This window comes from Erythrolamprus reginae, chromosome 9, assembly GCF_031021105.1.
Source record: "Erythrolamprus reginae isolate rEryReg1 chromosome 9, rEryReg1.hap1, whole genome shotgun sequence".
NCBI lineage: Eukaryota > Metazoa > Chordata > Lepidosauria > Squamata > Dipsadidae > Erythrolamprus > Erythrolamprus reginae.
Genome location: NC_091958.1, coordinates 56260097 through 56284164, shown reverse-complemented (window position 1 = coordinate 56284164; position 24068 = coordinate 56260097). Strand labels below are relative to the sequence as shown.

The 24068-nt window shown below is 45.0% G+C and overlaps 1 protein-coding gene across 4 annotated transcripts in view; it reads right to left on the bottom strand.

Moving 5' to 3' along the window:
* MPRIP (myosin phosphatase Rho interacting protein) overlaps nucleotides 1–15530 on the bottom strand; it is a 110954-nt gene extending 95424 nt beyond the window's left edge. For 2 of the 4 annotated variants that reach the window (XM_070761404.1, XM_070761402.1), the window contains exon 1: nucleotides 14645–14843. In XM_070761404.1, coding sequence (XP_070617505.1) covers nucleotides 14645–14764 — 120 coding nt within the window. In that variant the 5' untranslated portion in view covers nucleotides 14765–14843. Of the gene's footprint in view, nucleotides 1–14644 lie in introns of all 4 variants that reach the window. The other 2 variants (XM_070761403.1, XM_070761401.1) reach the window with 2 other exon arrangements.
* Between the last annotated feature and the right edge of the window lie 8538 nt (nucleotides 15531–24068).

The window sequence follows — 24068 nt, the reverse complement described above, 5'->3', positions numbered from 1 at the left end:
TCCCCTAATCATCTATTATATTATTATATTAGCATTATTATATTATTATTATTATATATATCATTATATTATTATTATTATTATTATTATATATCATTATATTATTATTATTATTATCATCTATTATATCTAGTATATTATTATTCATTGAAGATACATAAGTTGTTACTTATTATTATTATTATTATTATTATTATTATTATTATTATTATTATTAATTAGATTTGTATGCTGCCCCTCTCCGAAGACTCGGGGTGGCTCACAACAACAATAATCAAAAACAATATAACACTGCAACAAATCTAATATTAATATGTATTGTTCAGTAGTGGGTTCCTTAAAAAAGTAGACTAAGGCAGGCATTGAAGAGATTTCTGTAACTTCTGAGAGGGAGTTGGGATTATAGGTTTGTAATTATCTGCTGAAGAGAAGTTGGGAGGTCATTATAGTTAAGTTTCTTTCTTGTCTGTTTTAGGTTCCTTCTTTTTTTACTGCTTTGTTTTGGCTTTATGCAAAATTCCCAGTAAATACAAACAAACAAAAAACTCATTAAACGCCTTTCGTACATCAACAGGAAGGCAAACCTCCACTCTCAAGAGGAGCCTACCTCCCCAATTATACGCCGGCGAGTAAAAATGGCATTTGATGCACGAGATTGGCATGCAGGCTGTTGCACAACCCAATTAATAAACAAACCTTCCTTGAAAAGGTAGCCCAGGTCAGAATAAACTATGCTGTTAATAATAAATCTGGGGTTTGACTCAGGATATTTAAAACCGCACATTTCAATAGCTATTGCTGTCATAAATTTATTTTGCAGAAGTTCAGGCTGAATTTTTTTTTCCCCTTTCAATTCCCATCTATTTTCATTTTTAAAATAATAAATTTATTAATGTTTATAATAATAAGAGATACACACTACATAAAATGTAGTGTAGAGTGACCATAATAATAGTAATAATTTATTGGATTTGTATGCCGCCCCTCTCCGCAGACTCGGGGCGGCTAACAATAACAAACACAACATCCAACATCACTTAGACCCCTCCACCAACACCAAAATGAGGGTGTACCTTTTTAATATCATTTTAAACCAAGGACCTTACAATATTTACAAACTGTAGAGTGACTCCAGTTTATTCTTTATACCTTGGTCTCGAATTCTACTAACCATAGAAACACAGAAGATTGACGGCAGGAAAAGACCTCATGGTCCATCTCGTCTGCCCGTATACTATTTCCTGTATTTTATCTTAGCATGGATATATGTTTATCCCAGGCAGGTTTAAATTCAGTTCCTGTGGATTGACCAACCACGTCTGCTGGAAGTTTGTTCCAAGCATCTACGACTCTTTAAGTCAAATACGTAATATTTTCTCACGTTGCTTCTGATTTGTCCCCCAACTCACCTCAGATTGTGCCCCTTGTCCTGTGTGGAGTTTCCTATTAAAAACACTTCCCTCCTGAACCTTATTTAACCATTTAACGTATTTAAATGTTTCGATCGTGTCCCCCCTTTCCCTTCTGTCCTCCAGACTAGACAGATGGAGTTCATGAAGTCTTTCCTGATCAGTTTGATGTTTAAGACCTTCCATCATTTTTGTAGCCCCTCTTTGGACCCGTTCGATTTTATCCGTATCTTTTTGATCAAATTGAAGAGGTCCAAAGACGGGCTACAAAAATGGTGGAAGGTCTTAAGCATCAAACTGATCAGGAAAGACTTCATGAACTCCATCTGTAGAGTCTGGGGGATAGAAGGGAAAGAGGCGGATATGATACCATATAACTTCTAACCTTGTCCCTTCGTCCCATCAGTTCCTGCAAAACTAGATTTACCCTACGAAACTAGACTTACAATCCTGGGTCTTGAAAGCTTAGAACTACGACGCCTTAAACATGATCTAAGTATTTCCCACAAGATCATATGCTGCAATGTCCTGCCTGTCAACGACTACTTCAGCTTCAACCGCAACAGCACAAGAGCACACAACAGATTCAAACTTAATATTAACCGCTCCAAACTTGACTGTAAAAAATATGACTTTAGCAATCGAGTCGAAGCGTGGAGCTCATTACAAGACTCCGTAGTGTCAGCCCCTAACCCCCATCATTTTTCCCTTAGACTATCCACGATTGACCTCCCCAGGTTCCTAAGAGGTCAGTAAGGGGCGTGCATAAGTGCACCAGTGTGCCCTTCATCCCCTGTCCAATTGTCTTTCCTTTATCTCATGTATCTTTTCTTCCTTTCATATATCTTCTCCTCTATTCGTCAATCTTTTCTTCTGGGTATATATTACTACATGTTTATTCTCTTCAATGTGTATGGTGTATTGGACAAAATAAATAAATGAATAAATAAAATACATTTATTTTCATTAATCATATTCATCTTTATATCCATAATTTCAAACTGAATGTGTTCCACCATGTACAGGTACCAATTTTGTATTGTTCATTTTATTGCATCCTTGAGTCCCACCTATTTACATTCACGTCCTGGTTCTGACTTGGATGAAATCCCCACTTGCTCGCTCCAGGCGAGGGGCTGTTTGAAAGGCAGCTCCCCCCTTGACAATACCAGGGAGGGGGGGGGTTAGGACAGCTGCCCCCCCAACCCCAGGAACCGTGCCATTGATATTGCAGTTGATCCAAAATGTCAACACTTATTTATAAACAGCTTTGCCATGAAACACAAGACGCTAGTACAGCCTGATCCCGTCCTTCTGAAGATCCCAGTCAGTGGATTATCCTATTTAAATCCCGTCTCGCTGCTCTCCGAAAACTCTCAGCCACTGCAGATTTTTTTTCTTATTTAAAGGGAAAAAAGAGAGAAAAAACAACAACAAAACCTTCCTGCTTTACTGCTCATCAAAGCGTCAAAGGCTTTAAGAGACAAGGGGAAGCCTGGGAAAAAGTTTCCAAGCTCCGAGGAGAAGAATTCCCCCCGGAGGGCTGACCCGTCCCAACACGCTCGGCCGGATTCCCATCCGTCAAAGGGAAAAAATGCTTGTTCTGGGCCAGAGGAGGAGTTGAAGGAGGCTGCGGGGGTGGGGGGAAGGCTTTGGGGGTGGCACAAAGACTTGGGTATGCCTGAGTGTTCTTAGGAAGGAAGGAAGGAAGGAAGGAAGGAAGGAAAGAAGGAAGGAAGGAAGGAAGGAAGCAAGCAAGCAAGCAAGCAAGCAAGCAAGCAAGCAAGCAAGCAAGCAAGCAAGCAAGCAAGCAAGCAAGCAAGGAAATTAGGTAGAAGGAAAGAAGAAGAAAGAGGGAAGGGAAGGAGGAAAAATAAAAGGAGGGAGGGAGGAAGAAAGAGAAAGAGAGAAGAAGGAAGGACAGAAGGAGGAAGGAAGGAAACAAAACTAGGTAGAAGAGAGGAAGGAAGAATGAAGAAGGGAGAAGGGAAGGAAGGAAAGACAAAAGGAGGGAGGGAGAAAGCCAGGTAGAAGAAAGGAAGGAAGAGAAAGAGAGAAGAAAGGAATAAGAAGGAAGGAAGGAAAGAAGGAAGGAAGGAAATGAAACTAGGTAGAAGACGGGAAGGAAGAAGAGGGAAGGGAGGGAGAAAGCTAGGTAGAAGGAAGGAAGGAAGAGAACGAGAAGGAGGAAAGACAGAAGAAGGGAGGAAGCTATGTAGAAGAAAAGAATTAAAACAAAAGAGAGAAGACAGAAGGAAGAAGGAAGGAAGGAAACGAGGTAGAAGGAAGAAAGAAGAAAGAGGGAAGGAAAAGAGGAAAGACAGAAGAAGGAAGGATGGGAGGGAGGAAAGTAACTACTGTAGATAGAAGAAAGGAAGGAATAAGAAAGAGAAAGAAAGAGGAAGTAAGGAAAGACAAAAGAAGGGAGGGAGGGAGGAAGCTAGGTGGAAGGAAGGAAGGAAGGAAGGAAACTTTGCAGAAGAGAGGAAAGAAGGAGGAAGAGGGAGGAAGAGAGGGAGGAAACATTTGTAAGAGAAGACCTAGGTAGAAGTAAACAGAAATGAAGCTTGAGCTGCATTTGATGTGCCTGCCACAACATAACAACACAAAACCCTGGTCTCACAGCCACACGTCACTCTCTCTGCTTCTCCCTGAAACCAGTTTTATGTAACTCTTCTCTTCACCAACTGCTGGACATTGTGTATCCCGACACAACATTTGCACAACAGACAATCTGCATTATACACTTCAGAGTGTACAGGCCTGGGTTTTATTAATACTCAGGATTCTGGCTAAAGCAAGTCTAATGTACAAACTGAGCCAAGGGAACCAGGATTCAGGGTTTACAAACCAGCCTTACACAATCCAACCCAGCTTTTCTCGGGCCTCGAAAATGCCAAGACTTAATTTTCCTTTGCAAAGAAAATTCCTTGCCCACCCAATCCAGAGATAATGTCTCTTTCTTCCTTTTGCAAATATATATATAAATAAAAGGCAGCCTTGAAGCTTGGTTGTTGCCACAGCAAATGCTGGAAAGACATCTGACATTTCGTTTTTAAAAAAACAACTTATTTTAATCTCCACCATTAGCCCATCAGCACTCGGATTTTTGCCCTACGAAGCTGCCGAACCAGGGATTTAAGAATTCAACAGCCGTCCAAAACTAACCTGCGTGTCTTTCCAGGATCTGTTTATTTAAAGTATTTTTTTCCCCCAAACTTGGCCAAGTTCAGACGGATGGATTTCAATTCTGAGAGTTGGAAACGCATCCATCTGAATGTGAGCAAGTTTGAAAAAAGTGGTTTCAAAGGGAAAGGAGCTGAAGACTTGGGTGCAAAACCCAAAACAATTAACAGCAAAACAGTAGCACACAGAGCCAATTTGGGCTACACCTTCCCAGCTCCCGAAATTCCCTTTAAAGGAATTGTATAGTGGGTTTGTTGATTGACTGGATATGGATAGTATTTTAATTGGTTCTTTAGTTTTTTAGATGTACAGTGGTACCTCTACCTACGAATGCTTCTACTTATGAACTTTTCTAGATAAGAACCGGGTGTTCAAGATTTTTTTGCCTCTTCTCAAGAACAATTTTCCACTTACAAACCCGAGCCTCCAAAACTGTAACCGGAAAAAGCAGGGAGAAGCCTCCGTGGGGCCTCTCTAGGAATCTCCTGGGGGGAGGAAACAGGGGCGGAAAAGGCAGGGAGAAGCCTCCGTGGGGCCTCTCTAGGAATCTCCTGGGAGGAAACAGGGCTGGAAAAGGCAGGGAGAAGCCTCCGTGGGGCCTCTCTAGGAATCTCCTGGGAGGAAACAGGGGCGGAAAAGGCAGGGAGAAGCCTCCGTGGGGCCTCTCTAGGAATCTCCTGGGAGGAAACAGGGCTGGAAAAGGCAGGGAGAAGCCTCCGTGGGGCCTCTCTAGGAATCTCCTGGAAGGAAACAGGGCCTCCACCTTCCCTGTGGTTTCCCCAATTGCCTGCCTTATTTGCTTTTACATTGATTCCTATGGGGAAAATTGCTTCTTCTTACAAACTTTTCTACTTAAGAACCTGGTCACGGAACAAATTAAGTTCGTATGTAGAGGGACCACTGTAACTTCCAATTTTAATTAATTGGATTTTGATATATATTGTCTTTTTATATGTTATAAGCTACCCCAAGTCCTCAGAGGGGGGCGGCATATAAATCAAAATAAAAAATAGATAAATAAATAAAACAGGGGCCTCCAATCTTGGGAACATTCAAGACCTGCGGACTTCCAGAATTTTGGGAATCCACAAGTCTTAAAGTTGCCAAGGTCGAAGAAAACTCTTTAAAGGGTCTTCCTGGCTACCAAAAAGCTAGCCAGATGTCGATATAAGAAAAAAACTCCATTAAATTCTAAAGAACTTTAAACGAAGACCGGATCAGATTATGCTCCGATTAAGACCAAGCTCTTGATCACCACCTATAGAAGGTTAGCGTGGGAGTAATCTTGTTAGCAAAAATCTCGCCTCCATTTTTGAGAGTAAAATTCTCTCCTTCCAGAAATTGCTTTGCAACAGACAGGGGGAGATTGAGAACAGGCTACAGGTCTTTTCAGGGGGGTCCCAGAGACCCCTGCAAAGGAAGACACCCTCACCAGGAGGCCTTTGCTGCCAACTCAAAGGTGGGGGGTGCTGGTGGGACCCAACATTGGAATGAATTCCTCCAGGGGAGAAATCTCAGCTTCCTTGCAAAAAACCCCAATATTTAGATGGGGGGATGGATTGGGGGATAAGGCCTCTTTTGTTATTGTAGTCAGGAAGGAAGGAAGGAAGGAAGAAGGAAGGAAGGAAGGATAAACCAGGAAGGAAGGAAGAAAAGTAGAGAAAGAAACAGAAGGATGGAAAGAAAGAAGGAAGGAAGGAAGGATAAAACAGGAAGGAAGGGAAGAAGAAAAGAAGAGAAAGAAAGGGAAGGAAGGAAAGAAGGAAGGAAGGAAAGAAAGAAAAATAAACCAGGAAAGAAGGAAAGAAAAAAGAAGAGAAATGGAAGGAAAGAAGGAAGGAGGGAGGGAGGAAAGAAAGGAAGGAAAAAACAAGAAGGAAGTAAAGAGAAGAAGAGAAAGGGAGGGAAGGAAGGAAGGAAGGAAGGAAGGAAGGAAAAATAAACCAGGAAAGAAGGAAAGAAAAAAAGAAGAGAAATGGAAGGAAGGAAGGAAGGAAGCTTTTGCTATTGAGAGGGAGGAGGAGGAGGAGGAAAAGGCAAAAGAGAAGTTGGGTATCATACCGCAACTTCCTATCTCTCGTCCGTCCGTTCTCAAAGGCGCACTGTCACATTACATCAACCATGAACTGGACCGCTTCCTTTAGACAGCAGCAGAATAATCCTGAGTACACACTGTGGTACAACTGTGGTCAACAGGTATTTGCCGGCCTCACCTGAGTGGTGTTGGGTACCACTGTACTCACAGTGGTGAGTCACCCATTCTCCTGGCCCTTCACACAAAGATTTTCGCTATATGCTCAGGTGCGCACCAACGGGTCCTGCACTGCCCAACAGGCAGACTGAAGGGCCTATGAAATAGCTCCCCTGTTTATTTCCAAAACCAAAGACACCACGCCAGGCACGTGCAAGGGAAGCATCTAAATACAAGCTGCTAGTCCTCAACACACAAGAGGACAACCTTCTTTTCCTGAGAGCTGGCTGGAGAATCCGGGAGAGATTATTTGCGTTCTCCAGCTTAACTCTGTGTGATTTTTCATGTCCATATTTACCAGCCAGAAATATACTCAATAACTTTGATTATTTTTAAATGTTGGCAACAGCATCTGTATAATGACTTAGCACTTTATATATCAATTATAGGTTTTTCCAGTCTTCGGTTCAGTTTCCAGTCTTCAGTCCAGACTGCTGTTTTTAAGATAGATCCTTTTTGTTTGTATGTTTGCACTAGAGTTTAAGAATTCATCTCCACACCTGTATTTTCAAGACACAGGAAATCCAGAATTCTAACCCAGAAGTCCCTCAATTTATAGCAATAGCATTTAAGAGGTATATACTGCTTCCTACTGCTTTTACAGCCCTCTCTAAGCGGTTGACAGAATCAGCCTCTTGCTCCCAACAATCTGGGTCCCCATTTGACCCACCTTGGAAGGAAGGAAGGAAGGAAGGAAGGAAGGAAGGAAGGAAGGAAGGAAGGAAGGATGGAAGGAATAGCAATAGCATGTAGACTTATCTACCAGTTCCTGGTGCTTTTACAACCCTCTCTAAGCGGTTGACAGAATCAGCCTCTTGCCCCCAACAATCTGGGTCCCCATTTGACCCACCTTGGAAGGAAGGAAGGAAGGAAGGAAGGAAGGAAGGAAGGAAGGAAGGAAGGAAGGAAGGAAGGAAGGAAGGAAGGATGGAAGGAATAGCAATAGCATTTAGACTTATCTACCACTTCCTGGTGCTTTTACAACCCTCTCTAAGCGGTTGACAGAATCAGCCTCTTGCCCCCAACAATCTGAGTCCTCATTTTACCCAACTCAGTAGGATGGAAGGCTGAAGCAACCTTGAGCTGGTCAGGATCGAACTGTTAGCAATGGGCACAGTAACAAATAAAAGTAAACTAAGGACTGTATGGGTCAGAAAGCATGCCCAAGAGCAGGGGTCCCCAAACCTGGAAACTTTAAGACTTGTGGACTTCAACTCCCAGAATTCTCCAGCCAGCTATGAGAATTCTGGGAGTTGAAGTCCACAAATATTAAAGTTGCCAAGTTTGAAGACCTCTGCCCAAGAGGCCTTCATTCTGCAGTGGACCGACAATGACTAAAATGATGATTATATAAATAAATATAAATTAAAAGAATGCCCATCAATGCATGAGTTGCATCAAATGTCCATACACAAAGCAGAGGGGAAGAAAGTAGCCGTCACTTTGGTGCACAAACACCTCAAACTCTGAGGGTTAAGAGAAACCACGTTGAAGGACTTCCCTGAAAATGACAAGAAATGCACTTTCCACCCTTTTAAGTTGTGGGGAAAATATCCAAGTTAAAAGTAAAGTTTGGTAATTTATTCTCAAGAGCAGAGGTCCCCAAACTTGGAAACTTTAAGACTTGTGGACATAGTTGGCTGGAGGATTCTGGGACTTGAAGTCCACAAGTCTTAAAGTTGCCAAGTTTCAAGGCTTCTCCACAAGAGACTCCCACTAAAATTGTCCCCGCCAACTCAAATAAAACGTCTCTCCTTCTTTTCAGACTAACCTGGATTCTCTTATCTGGAATGATGATTACTATGGATGATGTTATTATTTCCTTTTCTTACATTAAGTCTCCCAAGAACCAAAAAATATACCAACCTCTAGCAGTCTTGACCTACTCAAAAGCCCTTTAGAAAACAAAACCGTCAGGTTTGAAAATCTGATTTCTCCACCAAATTTGGTCACGCGCCGCTGCTGTTAATGCCGTTGTTTAATTGCATGCAAATATCCTGGCGGTGAAACACACACACACACACAAAAAACCCTCCCAGAAGAAGTTCTGCCAGCTGAGGGCTCATAACTTTCTTTCCAAAACACCAAACAGAAAAACAAACTGATTCCAGGACTTGCTTTCTCACTGACCTCGAATTTCCTAATCGGAAGCTGCAAAATGAACCAATCCAGGAGGAAGTTTGGGTTTGGGGTTTTTTTTGGTTGCTGTTGCTTTTGTCCTAAAATCAAGGAGATGTGTTAAAATCCTTGGGTTACTACATTTATTACAGGGCGTCTCCAGCCTTGGCCACTCTTAAGACATGTGGACTTCAACTCCCAGAATTCTCCAGCAATCTAAGGAACTCTGGGAGTTGAAGTCCACAAGCCTTAAAAGTGGCTAAGGGTAGAGATCCGTGGCTTATGATCTTACAAGGCAAGGAAGACACCAAGAAAACCCTGAATATTTGTTTTACAAAAGCATCTCCCCTTTATTTCATTCATTTATTAAATTTATAGGTCACCCAGCAGAATAAATTGGATTTTGAGCCCATCTTCTGCTCCACAACAGCCAAAAGAACCCAGCTCTCCAACCTTGTCTTCCTCCGCACCCCAAAAAAACCAAGCACCTAAACAAAACTGCATTAAATCTTTCTCCCAGATCAGATCCAGCAACACCCCAGCATTTCCCGTGGCAAATTGGCAAATCCTCCACAAAATTAAAATGAACCCCTGCGGCGGCAAAGACTGAGTCCTTCGGGGTTGGGTGGCATAGAAGTCAAAAAAAGGAAGGAAGGAAGGAAGGAAGGAAGGAAGGAAGGAAGGAAGGAACCAGGGGAGACATGATAGCAGTCTTAGATAGATAGATAGATAGATAGATAGATAGATAGATAGATAGATAGATAGATAGGTAGGTAGGTAGGTAGGTAGGTAGGTAGGTAGATAGATAGACAGACAGACAGATAATAAATAGATAGAGAGATGATAGATAGATGATAGATAGATGATAAATAGATGATAGATAGATAGATAGATAGATAGAGATGATAGATAGATGATAAATAGATGATAGATAGATAGATAGAGATGATAGATAGATAGATAGATAGACAGATAGAGAGAGAGATAGAGAGAGAGATGATAAATAGATAGATGATAGATAGATAGATAGATAAATAGATGATAGATAGATAGATGATAAATAGATGATAAATAGATAGATAGAGATGATAGATAGATAGATAGAGAGAGAGAGAGAGAGAGATGATAAATAGATAGATGATAGATAGATAGATAGATGATAGATAGATGATAGATAGATAGATAGATAGATGATAGATAGGTGATAGATAGGTGATAAATAGATAGAGATGATAGATAGATAGAAGGATAGATAGATAAATAGATGATAGATAGATAATAAATAGATAGAGAGAGATGATAGATAGATGATAAATAGATAGAGAGATAGAGATGATAGATAGATAGATAGATAGATAGATAGAGATGATAAATAGATAGATGATACATAGATAGATAGATAGATAGATAGATAGATGATAGATAGATAGATAGATAGATAGATGATAGATAGATAGATAGATAGGTGATAGATAGGTGATAGATAGGTGATAAATAGATAGATAGAGAGATGATAGATAGATAGATAGATAGATAAATAGATGATAGATAGATAGATAGATAGATAATAAATAGATAGAGAGAGATGATAGATAGATAGATGATAAATAGATAGAGAGATAGAGATGATAGATAGATAGACAGACAGACAGACAGACAGACAGACAAACTACATTGGTTGCTAAAACGTCTCACGCATTGAGGAATAATGGCGAGACAGGCGCACTTGGGAAGAAATGGGAGACGCACGGAGCAAGAATCGCTTCCCCAACTTCGACCCCAGCAGGCAAATTGCCCTTGCGCATGGAGGCTCCACCGAGCTCGCACCCTGCCAATGCATTTCTCCATCGCAAGCTTTATCTTCGAGCTCTCTGGGCCCGGCAGCCTTTCACCGCAAGTTACGCAAGCCAAATTCCCCGGCATCCGATGTGGACTCCTTGTTCCTTCCTTCCGTCTAGACATTATCCCGTTCTTCTTCTGCTGCTGCTTCTTATGAGCTCAGCTGTACCAGGGACACAAGATCCCGCTGTCTGTTTCGGGATCCACTCCCAGGAGGGTCAGCTCAAAACAGCCGCAGCCCCAGAAGGCCCTAAGCAATGTGATCGGGCCAAATGTAAAATAATGCACTTGGGGAAAAGGAATCCTCCATCTGACTGTTGCATTGGCAGTTCTGAGTTAGCAAATACTTCAAAAGAAAAGGATTTAGGGGTAGTGATTTCTGACAGTCTCAAAATGGGTGAACAGTGCAGTCAGGCGGTAGGGAAAGCAAGTAGGATGCTTGGCTGCATAGCTAGAGGTATAACAAGCAGGAAGAGGGAGATTGGGATCCCACTGTATAGAGCACTGGTGAGACCCCATTTGGAATAATACTGTGTCCCGTTCTGGAGACCTCACCTACAAAAAGATATGGATCAAATTGAAGGAGTCCAAAGACGGGCTACAAAAAGGGTGGAAGGTCTTAAGCATAAAACGTATCAGGAAAGACTTCATGGACTCCATCTGTATAGTCTGGAGGACAGAAGGGAAAGGGGGGACACGATCGAAACATTTAAGGGCTTAAATAAGGTTCAGGAGGGAAGTGCTTTTATTAGGAAAGTGAACCCAAGAATAAGGGGGCACAATCTGAGGTCAGTTGGGGGAAAGATCAGAAGCAACGTGAGAAAATATTATTTGACTGAAAGAGTCGTAAATGCTTGGAACAAACTTCCAGCAGATGTGGTTGGTCAATCCACAGGAACTGAATTGAAACATGCCTGGGATAAACATAGATCTATGCTAAGGTAAAATACAGGAAATAGTATAAGGGCAGACTAGATGGACCAGGAGGTCTTTTTCTGCCATCAATCTTCTATGTTTCTAAGTCTTCAGTGCTATTGGTGGATCATAGGAGTTGTAGTCCAGCATGTCTCCAGGGAAACCAATGCTGGTCCAAGGAAACCAGAGAGCTTTTTAGAAAAAAAAAGTCTCATATTTTTCCCTGTGTAACTTTAAAAAGACAAAAGGCTCCCCACCGGGGTCTGGGCCAAACAAACCCAGAAGTACCCCCCCCTCAATAAAGCAGCCCCTATCAGAAAGGGCTAGTCCAGGCCACGGATTAACCTGCACACAAAGTAAGTGTGCAAGTGAAAATTAGGTGTGCAAGCAAAATTTCCAAGCGAAAATTAGGACTATAAACTCTTTATGAGGTGGGGATTAATCATCCCCACCTTGTAAAGAGGTTTTAATCAAGACTAAAACATATGAAGAAACATACATACATACATACTTATTTATTTACAGTCACATGGTTTTGCTGAATTTGAAAATTGACATATACATACATACATATATACATACATACATACATATACACACAGAGAGAGACATATATATACACACACACACATATATATATATACATATATAAATACATACATATATACAGTACTTATACAGTACATTTGTTTTCATAGATTTTCACGGGTACAGGTATAACAGTCTTGGTATATACCGAATATACCAAGACCTTATACAGTACATGTATATATCTCTCTCGCATAGAAGAGCCAACTTTGTCTACCCCTGCAGCGGGGAATGATGGTGCTTGTAGTCGCCTCCCCATTGGAAGCAACCTTAGTTTACATTCAGTTACTGTGGATTTAAACCTGCCTGGGATAAACATAGATCCATCCTAAGATAAAATACAAGAAATAGTGTAAGGGCAGACGAGATGGACCAGGAGGTCTTTTTCTGCCATCAATCTTCTATGTTTCTATGAATGAGGGAGGAAGGGAGGGAGGGAGGGAGGAAGGAAGGAAGGAAGGAAGGAAGGAAGGAAGGAAGGAAGGAAGGAAGGAAGAATCCACAAGTGACTGAGTTGAAACATGCCTGGGATAAACATAGATCCACCCTAAGATAAAATACAAGAAATAGTGTAAGGGCAGACGAGAGGGACCAGGAGGGTTTTTTTTTCCCCCGTCAGTCTTCTATGTTTCGATGTATCTTTGAGAGCAGAACACAAGACACAAACACACTCTATGTCAGGCTGGGCTGAGACCCACACAATTGTTCCACCCCACCCACCCCTTTCTGGAAGCAGATGGAGGCGCAAACAATTCAGGCATTTTCCCACCAGCCATTTCACCAAGGGTGGGGGGGAGGAATTACACCAACCGAAGGCCTCAAACCAGAAGGAAGTTCAAAGCCAAGCTGACCCCCTCCGCCAACCCCTTTATCCCTTTACACGCACTCACACGTGGGTGCATATTTTCCATGTTAGCTCGCAGATGGCAAAAGAGGCTGGGGGGGTGGGTGAAGGAGGGGACAGCACCAAGAAGGCACCGAGCTCTTTCTCCCCCCACCCTCTCCCCATTCCTAGGATCGCGAGCAGCGACCTTAAGAAGCGACGCAAGGAGAAACCAGCCACGCGGAGGAACTGGGGCGCCCATTTGTGTGTTCACACGCGCTTCCCCGGATTTATAAATTGTCGTGCAATGCACGGGTGGAGGGGGGGGCGAAGGAGTGCAAACTCAAAAAAATATGCATACATACATACATACATATCAAAAACTTTCCTAAAAATGTGAGTTCCAGCTGTATTTATAAATGAAGAGGCAACATGGATGCATGTTTTTAAATCAAGGGCTTTTAACTGTTTTCTTGTTTTAATCATTGGATTTGTATTTTGTATTCTTAGGGGCAGCATACAAATCTAATAAATAATAATAATAATAATAATAATAATAATAATAATAATAATAATAACACCCATTGCAATCTCTGGAAGGTTTAAAATTTATTAAAAACTACTTAAAACAAACCAAGCTTTAGTCCTCTAATTCAGTGTTTCCCAACCTTGGCAACTTGAAGATATCTGGACTTCAACTCCCAGAATTCCCCAGCCAGCCAAGGTTGGGAAACACTGCTCTAACTAATGCAAATTGAGCAGCATTATATAAAATCAACTGTCTTCAATGGGGATTTTAACCCCCTGGCGAGGCTAGTAGAGAACTAACGAAAGCTTAGTTCGTTTTAGTAGTTTTTAATAAATTTTACACGGATACGTACATACATACAGCCCAGTTTGAATGGTGGAGGAGCGTTTACAGCCAAGTTATCTAACGGGGGGGGGAGAGGAAGGGGGGCGGGGGCTGGAAGCCGCATTAATCCTTTGCAAGGCGCCTGACGCTGCCTTTCCTATGGCGGATCCCAGGCTTTTGAAATGCGAGGCCTTGGGCGCTTCAAGATTCTAGCCCTCAAGGGGGGAAAGAGCCCGTCTCGCTGGCAGGTGGAGTTCTGGGCCTGCTGGCGGATTTTGTCCCCGGAAGGAGGGAGGGAGAGAAAAGGGGGAGAAAGGATAGAAAGTAACAAGGGAGGTCAAAACAAACCGGAGGCAAAGTAAACCAGAAGTATCTTTCGCGAGGCTCAGGAAGGAAGCGGGCGACGGGGGCCCGTGTTTCTCCCCAACCCGCCCCTATGCAAGACCCAAACGGGGGCCTTTTCCTTCTGGCCACCCCAGCCCCCCACCCCACCCCCGAACCCCAATCTGGGCTTTGCAAAGTTGCTTTGATTCCGGCCAGCCACTTCTCCCTGCCACGGAAACCACAAACCACCCGCCGGGCCTCTTGGTCTTGCAAGGTTCGAGCCTTGCAAGAACCGGGCCCGGAGCCTTCCTCCCCCTCCTCCCCAAACAAGGCCTCACCTGGTTCAAATCCTCGTCGTTCAGCAGGTGCGACTCCCGAGGCTTGAAGCAATTCTGACACTTGCTTTTATTAAAAATGTTGGCCTGGAATTTCCGGCAGGGGTTTTCTTTCGCGGCCATGGTGGGTGGGGGGGTGCAAAGGGGGGGGGAATAGGCTCCCAAGTGGGGAGGGGGCAAGAGAACCAGCAAAATCGCCCTTCCGAGAGCTGCAGCCGCTACTCCCCCACGTCAGCCGTCCAGCCCAGGGAGGCGCTCCAGCCCCGCGCACGGGGGTCCGAGGGGGTCGTGGGAAGGAAGGCGCGCAGCCCGGCCGCTACTCCTGGTCTCCTCCTCCTCCGCGATCCGCAGCCTTCCAGGCGCCCCCACCGCGCCGCATCCCCCGGGTCGGGCTCCCCGGCAGGCCAAAGGGGGCGCGCGGCGGCCGAGCTGGTCCCGGGCCGGAGTCTCGCGGCTGTTCCCGGGCCGATGCTCCAGCAGGGAAGGATGAGCCGGCGGAGGGCGAGCCTCCAGCTGCCAGGGCAGGTGGGCCCAGCCGAAGAGAAGCAGAGGCTGCCACGCGAGGAAGAAGAGGAGGCCGCTCAATCCACGCGCCGGGCCGAAGCTCCCGAGCCTCGCCGGCCGTCCGGGGCTGCCCGGCTGCTTTGGGCAGACGGCTGAGGCTCCAGACGGCCCGAGGGCCGAGGGCCATCCATGCTGCGGCTGCCCCCAGCCAGAGGAAGCCAAGCCAGGGCGGGGAGGAAGGATGAGGAGGAGGCAGCCCCCCAAGGGATGCGCCTCCGCTACCCGAGCCCGAAAAAGCCCGCGGCGCGCTCCGGTCCAGCTCAGCAGCGCCGCCCCGGACGGAAGAATCCCGGCTCAGCCAGGCCCAGCTCGGCAGGCCCCCCCTTCCACGCAGGGGAGGGAGGCGGCGTGGTCCAGCGCGAGGGCAACGCCTTGATTTCTCAGCCCCCTCCTCCTTTCGTGCGCCCCCCGCTGTCGGATGAGATGCTTTGGAAATTACAGGGCAGGCACCAAAATAAGCCAGCAGGACCCTCCTCCTCCTCTTTCTCTCCCACGCCCCCCCCCTCAAAATCCCCCGACCAGGCTCTGGCGATGCAGACGCCGGAAAGGGTCCCAATTGGGTCGGTGGGTGGGCGAGAAATCCTGGAAAGTGGGGAGGGGGGCGCAGAGGGCTTCGCGCGCTCCCGGTGGAAAGGTTTGGGGATGGATAGGTTGGGGGGGGGGAGACTCCTCCGCCTCTTCGCTGCTTTCTTCGCGCTCCCCCGCCCCGCACGTTTTTTTTTCTGGGTGGGGGGAGAGTTATTGACTTTGCCCGCGATCCAATGGCGGGCAGGCTGGGCTCTTAACAAAAGGAGAGCCGCCCAATGGCGAAAGAGGTTGAGTCCCTCCTTTGCGCACGTCACATGGGCGAAAGCGCGCAGAAAGGCGCACGGAGGCTCGCTCCGGAGGGGAGGGGGGGGAGGTTTAATGGTTCAGGCTTGGTGGACGCGCGCGGTTGGCAGCGCTTCGGGGGCCGGAGGGAGGCGGCGCTTGGCCGGCAGGGGAGGGTCGCCCATCACCGGGGAGGAGAGGGGAGGCGTCGCCAGACGGTGCGGGGCTTGCCTTTCGCCAAACGCGGAGACCTCCGAAAAACGCTCCCCGCCATCCAGGCGGTGGGATGCAGCCGTCCCGCGGGGATCCCTCCTTCGGGGGGGGGGCAGAGAAGTAGACAAAAGCTGTGACGGGGGTCTTCCACGGGCGCCCCTGCGAGTCCGCGCGCGATTTCGCTCAATGCCCAGGGGCTGTAGGGAAAGAAGTGTTTTTCATAGAAAAGTGAACCTAAGAAAAGGGGGGCACAATCTGAGGTTAGTTGGAGGACAGATCAGAAGCAAGGGGAGAAAATATTATTTGACTGAAAGAGGAGTAGATGCTTGGAACAAACTTCCAGCAGACATGGTTGGTAAATCCACAGGAATTGAATTTAAACATGCTTGGGATAAACATAGATCCATCCTAAGATAAAATACAGGAAAGTGTGTAAGGGCAGACTAGATGGACCATGAGATCTTTTTCTGCGGTCAATCTTCTGTTTCTATGTTTCTAGTAGCAGGATTGCGCAAAATCCACTAGCAATAAAAGCCACGGGGCGAGCACAGGTCACTTTAGCAACCCACCTCTGGGTCCAACACTTAAAGCTTGTCATAGGAGTCAAATAAGCAATAAAGAAACAATATTAATAATAATCTTAGGATAAAAGCAACAAGTTACAGTCCTACAGTCCTAAGTGGGAGGAGATGGGTGATAGGAATGACGAGAAAAAACTAGTAGTAATAGCAGTGCAGACTTAGTAAATAGTTTGACAGTGTTGAGGGAATTATTTGTTTAGCAGAGTGATGGCGTTCAGGAAAGAACTGTCCTTGTGTCTAGTTGTCTTGGTGTGCAGGGCTCTGTAGCGATGTTTTGAGGGTAGGAGTTGAAACAGTTTGTGTCCAGGATGTGAAGGGTCAGTAAATATTTTCACAGCCCTCTTTTTGACTCGTGCAGTCTACAGGTCCTCAGTGGAAGGCAGGTTGACCGCCATTGTTTTTTCTGCAGTTCTGATTCTCATCCGAAGTCTGTGTCGGCCTTGTTGGGCCGCAGAACCGAACCAGACAGTGATAGAGGCGCAGATGAGAGACTCAGTGGGAATTCGCTCCAGTGTCCCCTTTGTGCTTGTTTCCTTGGCTCATTAACCCGCACACAACTTTTGTCGCCATGCTTCAGAGTCCAAGGGGCCTCGGTGAAGGCCACAAGGGGGGCAAAGAACATGGCAAAGACATTCCAGCCGGTAGAAGTGCCCCTTGTGCGGTGTTGGCTCTGCGGTGTGATAATCCCCTCCTAGCTCTGCATTCGAAACTCCTTGCCTTTGTTTGCTTACTAGATTCCTTTCAAGTGGCTGACACAACACCCAGATCTACTCCGTACTTAATTTTGAAAGTAGACCTAATCTGTCTCTCTCTTACACACACACACACACACACACACACACACACACACACACACACAAACAAACAAACACATTAATGCACACTTGTTCCTACTATGGGTTTTTAGCCTCTTACTCCAGGGCTCTTCAAGAAGGCAAAATCATTGTAGTAAACGGTATTCTTTAAATATTCGAAGAAACAAGAGGAGGAGGAGAGCATGGATTTCAACATCACTCCATTGAGCATTGGTTGCCAATTGGTTTCTGGGCACAATTTAAAGGGTTGGTTATGACCTACAAAGCCCTACCTGGTTTAGGACCAGATTACCTACGGGACGACCTTCTGCCTCATGTATCCCAGCGGCTGAGAATCGGCCTTCTTCAGGTCCCATCAGCCAGGCAATATCAGCTGGTGGGGCCTAGGGGAAGAGCCTTCTCTGTGGGGGGCCCGGCCCTATGGAACAAACCCCTCTGGAGAGATGTCCCTTTATCACGCAATACTAGGACGAGGGGCCCCTCCTTAAAGCTCACAGGTAAGGAAGGGAGGACAAATAAAGGGAAATTTCACCCAGAGGGTCCTTGGTTGATGGAATTCCCTTCCAGAAGAGGTCATGACAGCTGTCAGTCTGGAGAGCTTCAAGGCAGGATTGGACAGATTCACGGATGCTAAGTGTATCATAGGCGGTTATTGAAACCGATGTCCAAGTGCTGCTTCTATGTGGGCTGAGGCAGGCAGGGTTCCCTTGGGTACCATTTGTTGGTGGTCAAGGGAAAGGGAGAGTTTTGCCTTCTCTTTCGGCTCAAGATCCCCATGGACAATTGGTGGGCTACACAATGCTGGACTCGATGGGCTTGGGCCCAATTCAGCTTGGCTCTTCTTAGGTTTTTTCCTTCCTTCCTTCCTTCCTTCCTTCCTTCCTTCCTTCCTTCCTTCCTTCCATACTTCCCTCCCTTATTGAAACAGATGTCCAAGTGCCGCCTCTATGTTGGTTGAGGCAGACAGGGTTCCCTTGGGGACCATTTGTTGACGGTCAAGGAAAAGGGAGGGTCTTGCCTTCTCTTTCCGCTCAAGATCCCCATGAAGACAATTGGTGGGCCTCTGTGAGTCACACAATCTTGGATTTGATGGGCTTGGGCCCGATTCAGCAGGGCTCTTCTTAGGTTCTTATGTTCTTATGTAGGAGCTGGTCCTTGTTGAGATTCTTGGAGATCCTTTTTGCTCCAGCAGAAGGGTGCTGTTGATTTGGCAAAGGGCACCAGCTCAGATCAAGCAACACAACTCCATTGACTGATAAATAATTAGGAACACAATTGTGCTTTGTTTACAGCTTGGGCAGACCTGGTGCTGCATCAAAGGCGGCTTTGGTTACCTTCACAAGACCTTGGCCACCACCTGTGCCCAGCTGGAAGGAGTTTAATCGCCTGCACCGAATGATAAAGAAACACACAAAAGGATGAGATATCGTTATTTTCCTGGACTCTAAGGAGATTTCATTCTTTACCCATAACGGCTGTTCTTTAATAAAATGTCGTAAACAATAGTTTACATGGCTGTTTGATATTTGATATTTTATTTAATTATATTTATTTGTATGTATTGGTGGTATATAAAGATATAACAGTGTTTATATACATGATACTAGTAAAAGAGAAACATGAGGACAGGGGACGGAAGGCACGCTGGTGCACTTATGAACGCCCCTTACTGCCCCTTACTGACCCCTTAGGAATCGTGAGAGGTCAACAGTGGACAGTCTAAAGCTAAAGTTTTGGGGGTTAGGTGAGTTCCAGGCATCCATTACTTGGTTACTAAAGTTGTATTTCCTGCAGTCGAGTTTAGAGCGGTTGACTTTAAGTTGGTATCTATTGTGTGCTCATGTGTTGTGGTTGAAGCTGAATAAGTCATTGACAGGAAGGACATTGTAGCAGATTATTTTATGGGCTATGTTTAGGTCATGTTTAAGGTGACATAGTTCTAAGCTTTCTAAACCTAACTAGATTGTGAGTCTAGTTGTGTAGGGGATTCTGTTGTGCGTGGAGCAATGGAGGGCTCTTCTAGTGAAGTATCTCTGGAGATTTTCTAGAGTGTTTATGTCTGAAATGCGGTGTATGTTCCAGGCAGATGAGCTCTATTCAAGGATTGGTCTGGCCAAAGTTTTATATTGCCAATTCACCTGCAAGATTGGGAGGGAGAGGATGTAAAGACGGTTGAGATGGGAGTTGTGACTATGGGATAGAAAGTCCAGGGAGACAGAAGACACCAGGCCTGCTTTAGCTCCTATGGTCCTCCAATGACCATGGCTGAATCCAAAGGCTAGAAGAATAGAAAAGCCACGGTTAGTTGACTCTAAACTACATAGATACTCACAAGGTGGGTGAGAAAGCTATCAGTGGCCTTCCTCAGCCATATCCTATCTTCATAGGTCCACTTATTACAAATACAGACCTGCAATAGCAATAGCACTTAGACTCATATACTGCTTCAGAGTTTTTTACAGCCCTCTCTAAGGGGTTTACAAAGTCAGCACATTGTTCTCAACACTCTGGGTCCTCATTTTACCCACCTCGGAAGGACGGAAGGCTGAGTCAACCTTCTCAAACCTTGCGTGAAGGGTAAAGCTTCGTGCTTAAATGAAACATCTGGCAGAGGTTGGGTTGGTCTGTTGAAGCCGAGAGCCTTACAGATCTCCAAAGGTGGTTTATCATTAACCAGCCTGTTCTTGAAATGTGAGTTTGGTGCCAACAGCCATTGCCGTTCCCCAAGAAATAATAATGATGTTGCCGATGGTGTAGGTCCCTCCTGAGTTAGTCAAACAAACAAGGTTTATGCCTTTGTTAAAAGGGCATTATAAATAAATGTTTATTATTATTATTATTATTATTATTATTATTATTATTATTATTATTATTGAGATCTCACTATGCTGGATTTTGTATTTCATCACCAGTCGGGCGCTTCCCAAGCACCTAGGACTGCGGGATGTAGCGGTTGAGTAGGAGGTTAGACTAGAAGACCTCCAAGGTCCCTTCTAGCTCTAGGATTCTATGGTTGAGTAGGAGGTTGGACTAGAAGACCTCCAAGGTCCCTTCCAGCCCTAGGATTCTATGGTTGAATAGGAGGTTGAATTAGAAGACCTCCAAGGTCCCTTCTAGCTCTAGGATTCTATGGTTGAGTAGGAGGTTGGATTAGAAGACCTCCAAGGTCCCTTCTAGCTCTAGGATTCTATGGTTGAGTAGGAGGTTGGACTAGAAGACCTCCAAGGTCCCTTCTAGCTCTAGGATTCTATGGTTGAGTAGGAGGTTGGACTAGAAGACCTCCAAAGTCCCTTCTAGCTCTAGGATTCTATGGTTGAGTAGGAGGTTGGACTAGAAGACCTCCAAGGTCCCTTCCTGCCCTAGGATTCTATGGTTGAATAGGAGGTTGTATTAGAAGACCTCCAAGGTCCCTTCTAGCTCTAGGATTCCATGACTGAGCAGGGGGTCAGAGTAGATGACCTCCAAGATCCCTTCCAGACCTAGCATCCTATGGTTGAATAGGGAGTTGGTCTAGAACAGGGGTAGGCAAAGTTGGCTCTTCTATGACTTGTGTACTTCAACTCCCAGAATTCCTCAGCCAATCATGCTAGCTCAGGAATTCTGGGAAATATAGTCCACAGGTCATAGAAGAGCCAACTTTACCTACCACTGGACTAGATGACCGACAAGGCCCCTTCCATCTCTGTTATTCTGTTCTGGTTCTGTCGCAAGAGAGAGAATCTATCAAGACACTTTGCCTTCCTCTCTCTATGCAACAGATTTCCCTCCTGCCTAAATTTCCACCTTTCCTTCAACTCTCCGTCCCTCCCTGACAACAGGTTTACAAACAGGTTGCAAACCTGGACGGGAAGCCGAGGGTCCGATTATTATCGCGGAGACAAGCCCGTTTGCTTTTCCCACACCCCAGAAGGAGTGGCAACTTCTGTTTTCTTTGGAGGCCGGTCTTAGTAAGGGAAAGGTACCTTCACCCTGAGTTTGTCCCATCAGCTCCATTCAATGGGGCAACACTGACCCCCAGAGTCTGTCCAGGGAGATCAAACCCCTCCTCTGTAATATTTATGGCCTGGGTTGATTTTGTGCCATTGAGTGGGTATCAAGTCTTAGTGACCACAGAGATGGATCTTCTCGGAAGGAACTTTGTACTCCACCCGGTACTTCAACTTTCCCCAGGGAGCATCCATCACTAGCTCACCAACTTTGTCCCCATCTTCTCTTTCCTTCCACTTCCCCTAAATATTAGGAACTTCTCAGGAGAACTGGGGCTTTGAAGAATGGTCCACATTAATCTCCCCCCTCCTTTTTTGCTGACCTTATTGTTTATTATGTTTCTATTTAGTTTGGACTGAGTGTCTATGAGTGTGTAGTAGATACGTTTTTATAATGTATTTTTAAATTAGGTTTTTTTTCAGTTTTTAAGCATTAGATTTGTATCTATATATATATATTGAGTCTACCGAGAGGGGCGTCATACAAATCTAATAAATAAATAAAATAAATAAATAAATTCCTATTGTGTTGAGAGCCGCCCCGAGTCATAAGAACCTAAGTACGTAAGAAGAGCCCTGTTGAATCAGGCCAAAGTCCATCGAGTCCAGCATTCTGTGTCACACCAATTGTCCATGGGGATCTTGAGCAGAAAGAGAAGGCAAGACCCTCCCTTTCCCCTGACCCCCAACAAATGGGACCCAAGGGAACCCTGCCTGCTTCAACCAACATAGAGGTGGCACATGGACATCCGTTTCAATAAGGGAGAGAAGGAAGGAAGGAAGCTAAGAAGAACCCTGCTGAATCGGGCCATCGAGTCCAGCATTCTGTGCCACACAGTGGCCCACCAATTGTCCATGGGGGTCTTGAGCAGAAATAGGAGGCAAACCCTCCCTTTCCCTTGACCCCCAACAAATGGTACTCAAGGGAATCCTGCCTGCCTCAACCAACATAGAGGCGGCACATGGACATCCGAGTCTTCGGAGAGGGGTGGCATACAAATCTAATAAATTATTATTATTATTATTATTATTATTATTATTATTATTATTATTGTGTCAATACAACACAGCAAACGAGATCACTATGCTGGATTTCATATTTCATCACCAGTCGGGCGCTTCCCAAGCACCTAAAACTGCGTGATGTAGCGGCGAATTATGTTTGCCGATCCCAGCAAAGTGGCCTTTTGCAATTGACAGGTGGAGATTTTGTCAATTCCGATGGTTTTCAAACGTCCGCTGAGATCCTTTGGCCCTGGGCCCAGCGTGCCAAGGACCACTGGGACCACTTTCACGGTCTTATGCCAGAGTCGTTGCAGCTCGATTTTCAGATCTTCGTATTTCACTAATTTCTCTAGCTGCTTCTCCTCAATTCTTCTGTCTCCTGGGATTGCGATGTCGATGATCCATACTTTCTTTTCCCCCACAATCACAATGTCTGGTGTGTTATGCTTCAGAATTCGGTCAGTCTGAAGTCGGAGGTCCCACAGTAGTTTTGCTTGCTCGTTTTCGACCACTTTTTCAGGCTTATGATCCCACCAGTTCTTTGCCACTGGTAAATGGTAGTTCCAGCACAAGTTCCACTGGAACTTATTATTATTATTATTATTATTATTATTATTATTATTATTATCCTCTAGGCCTCAAGTGTGAACTCTGGGGTCAGTTGGTCCATTGGTTGGTTTTCTTGGCCATCCATCATCTTCACAGACATCTCCTCCATCACTGAGGTTCAAAAGCATCAACTGTCTTCCTATCCTGCTTGTGTAGACTCCTCAATCTAATTTCATAGACTGATCCTAGATTTAAAAAGCTTAGAACTACGTCGCCTTAAACACAAGCTACGCATAGCCCATAAAATCATCTGCTACGTACTTCGTGTCAACGACTACTGCAGCTTCAACCACAACAACACACAAGCACACAACAGATACAAACTCTAAGTAAACCGCTCCAAACTCGACTGCAGGAAATATGACTCTAGTAACTGAGTAGTTGATGCCTGGAACTCACTACCTGCCTCTGTAGTATCATCACCAAACCCCCAAAACTTTACCCTTGGACTCTCTACAAGTGACCTCTCCCGATTCCTAAGAGGTCAGTAAGGGGCGTGCATAAGTGCACCAGCGTGCCTTCTGTCCCCTGTCCTCATGTTACTCTTTTACTAGTATCATGTATATAAAAATTATATCTTTGTATACCACCAATATGTACTTGACAAAACAAATATTTTTTTTAAAAAAAATGTTCCTATTCCATGATTAGACCAGAAGGGGGCAGCAGAAATTAAGGGCTGAGCAAGGCACAATCATAGCAATCCTAGTTTGTATCTATACTGCTCAAAAATTAAAGGGAACACTCAAAGAACCCATCCTAAATCTGAATAAATGAAATATTCTCACTGAATCCTTTGTCCTGTACAAAGTGGAATCTGCACAACAGCCTGTGAAATTGACTG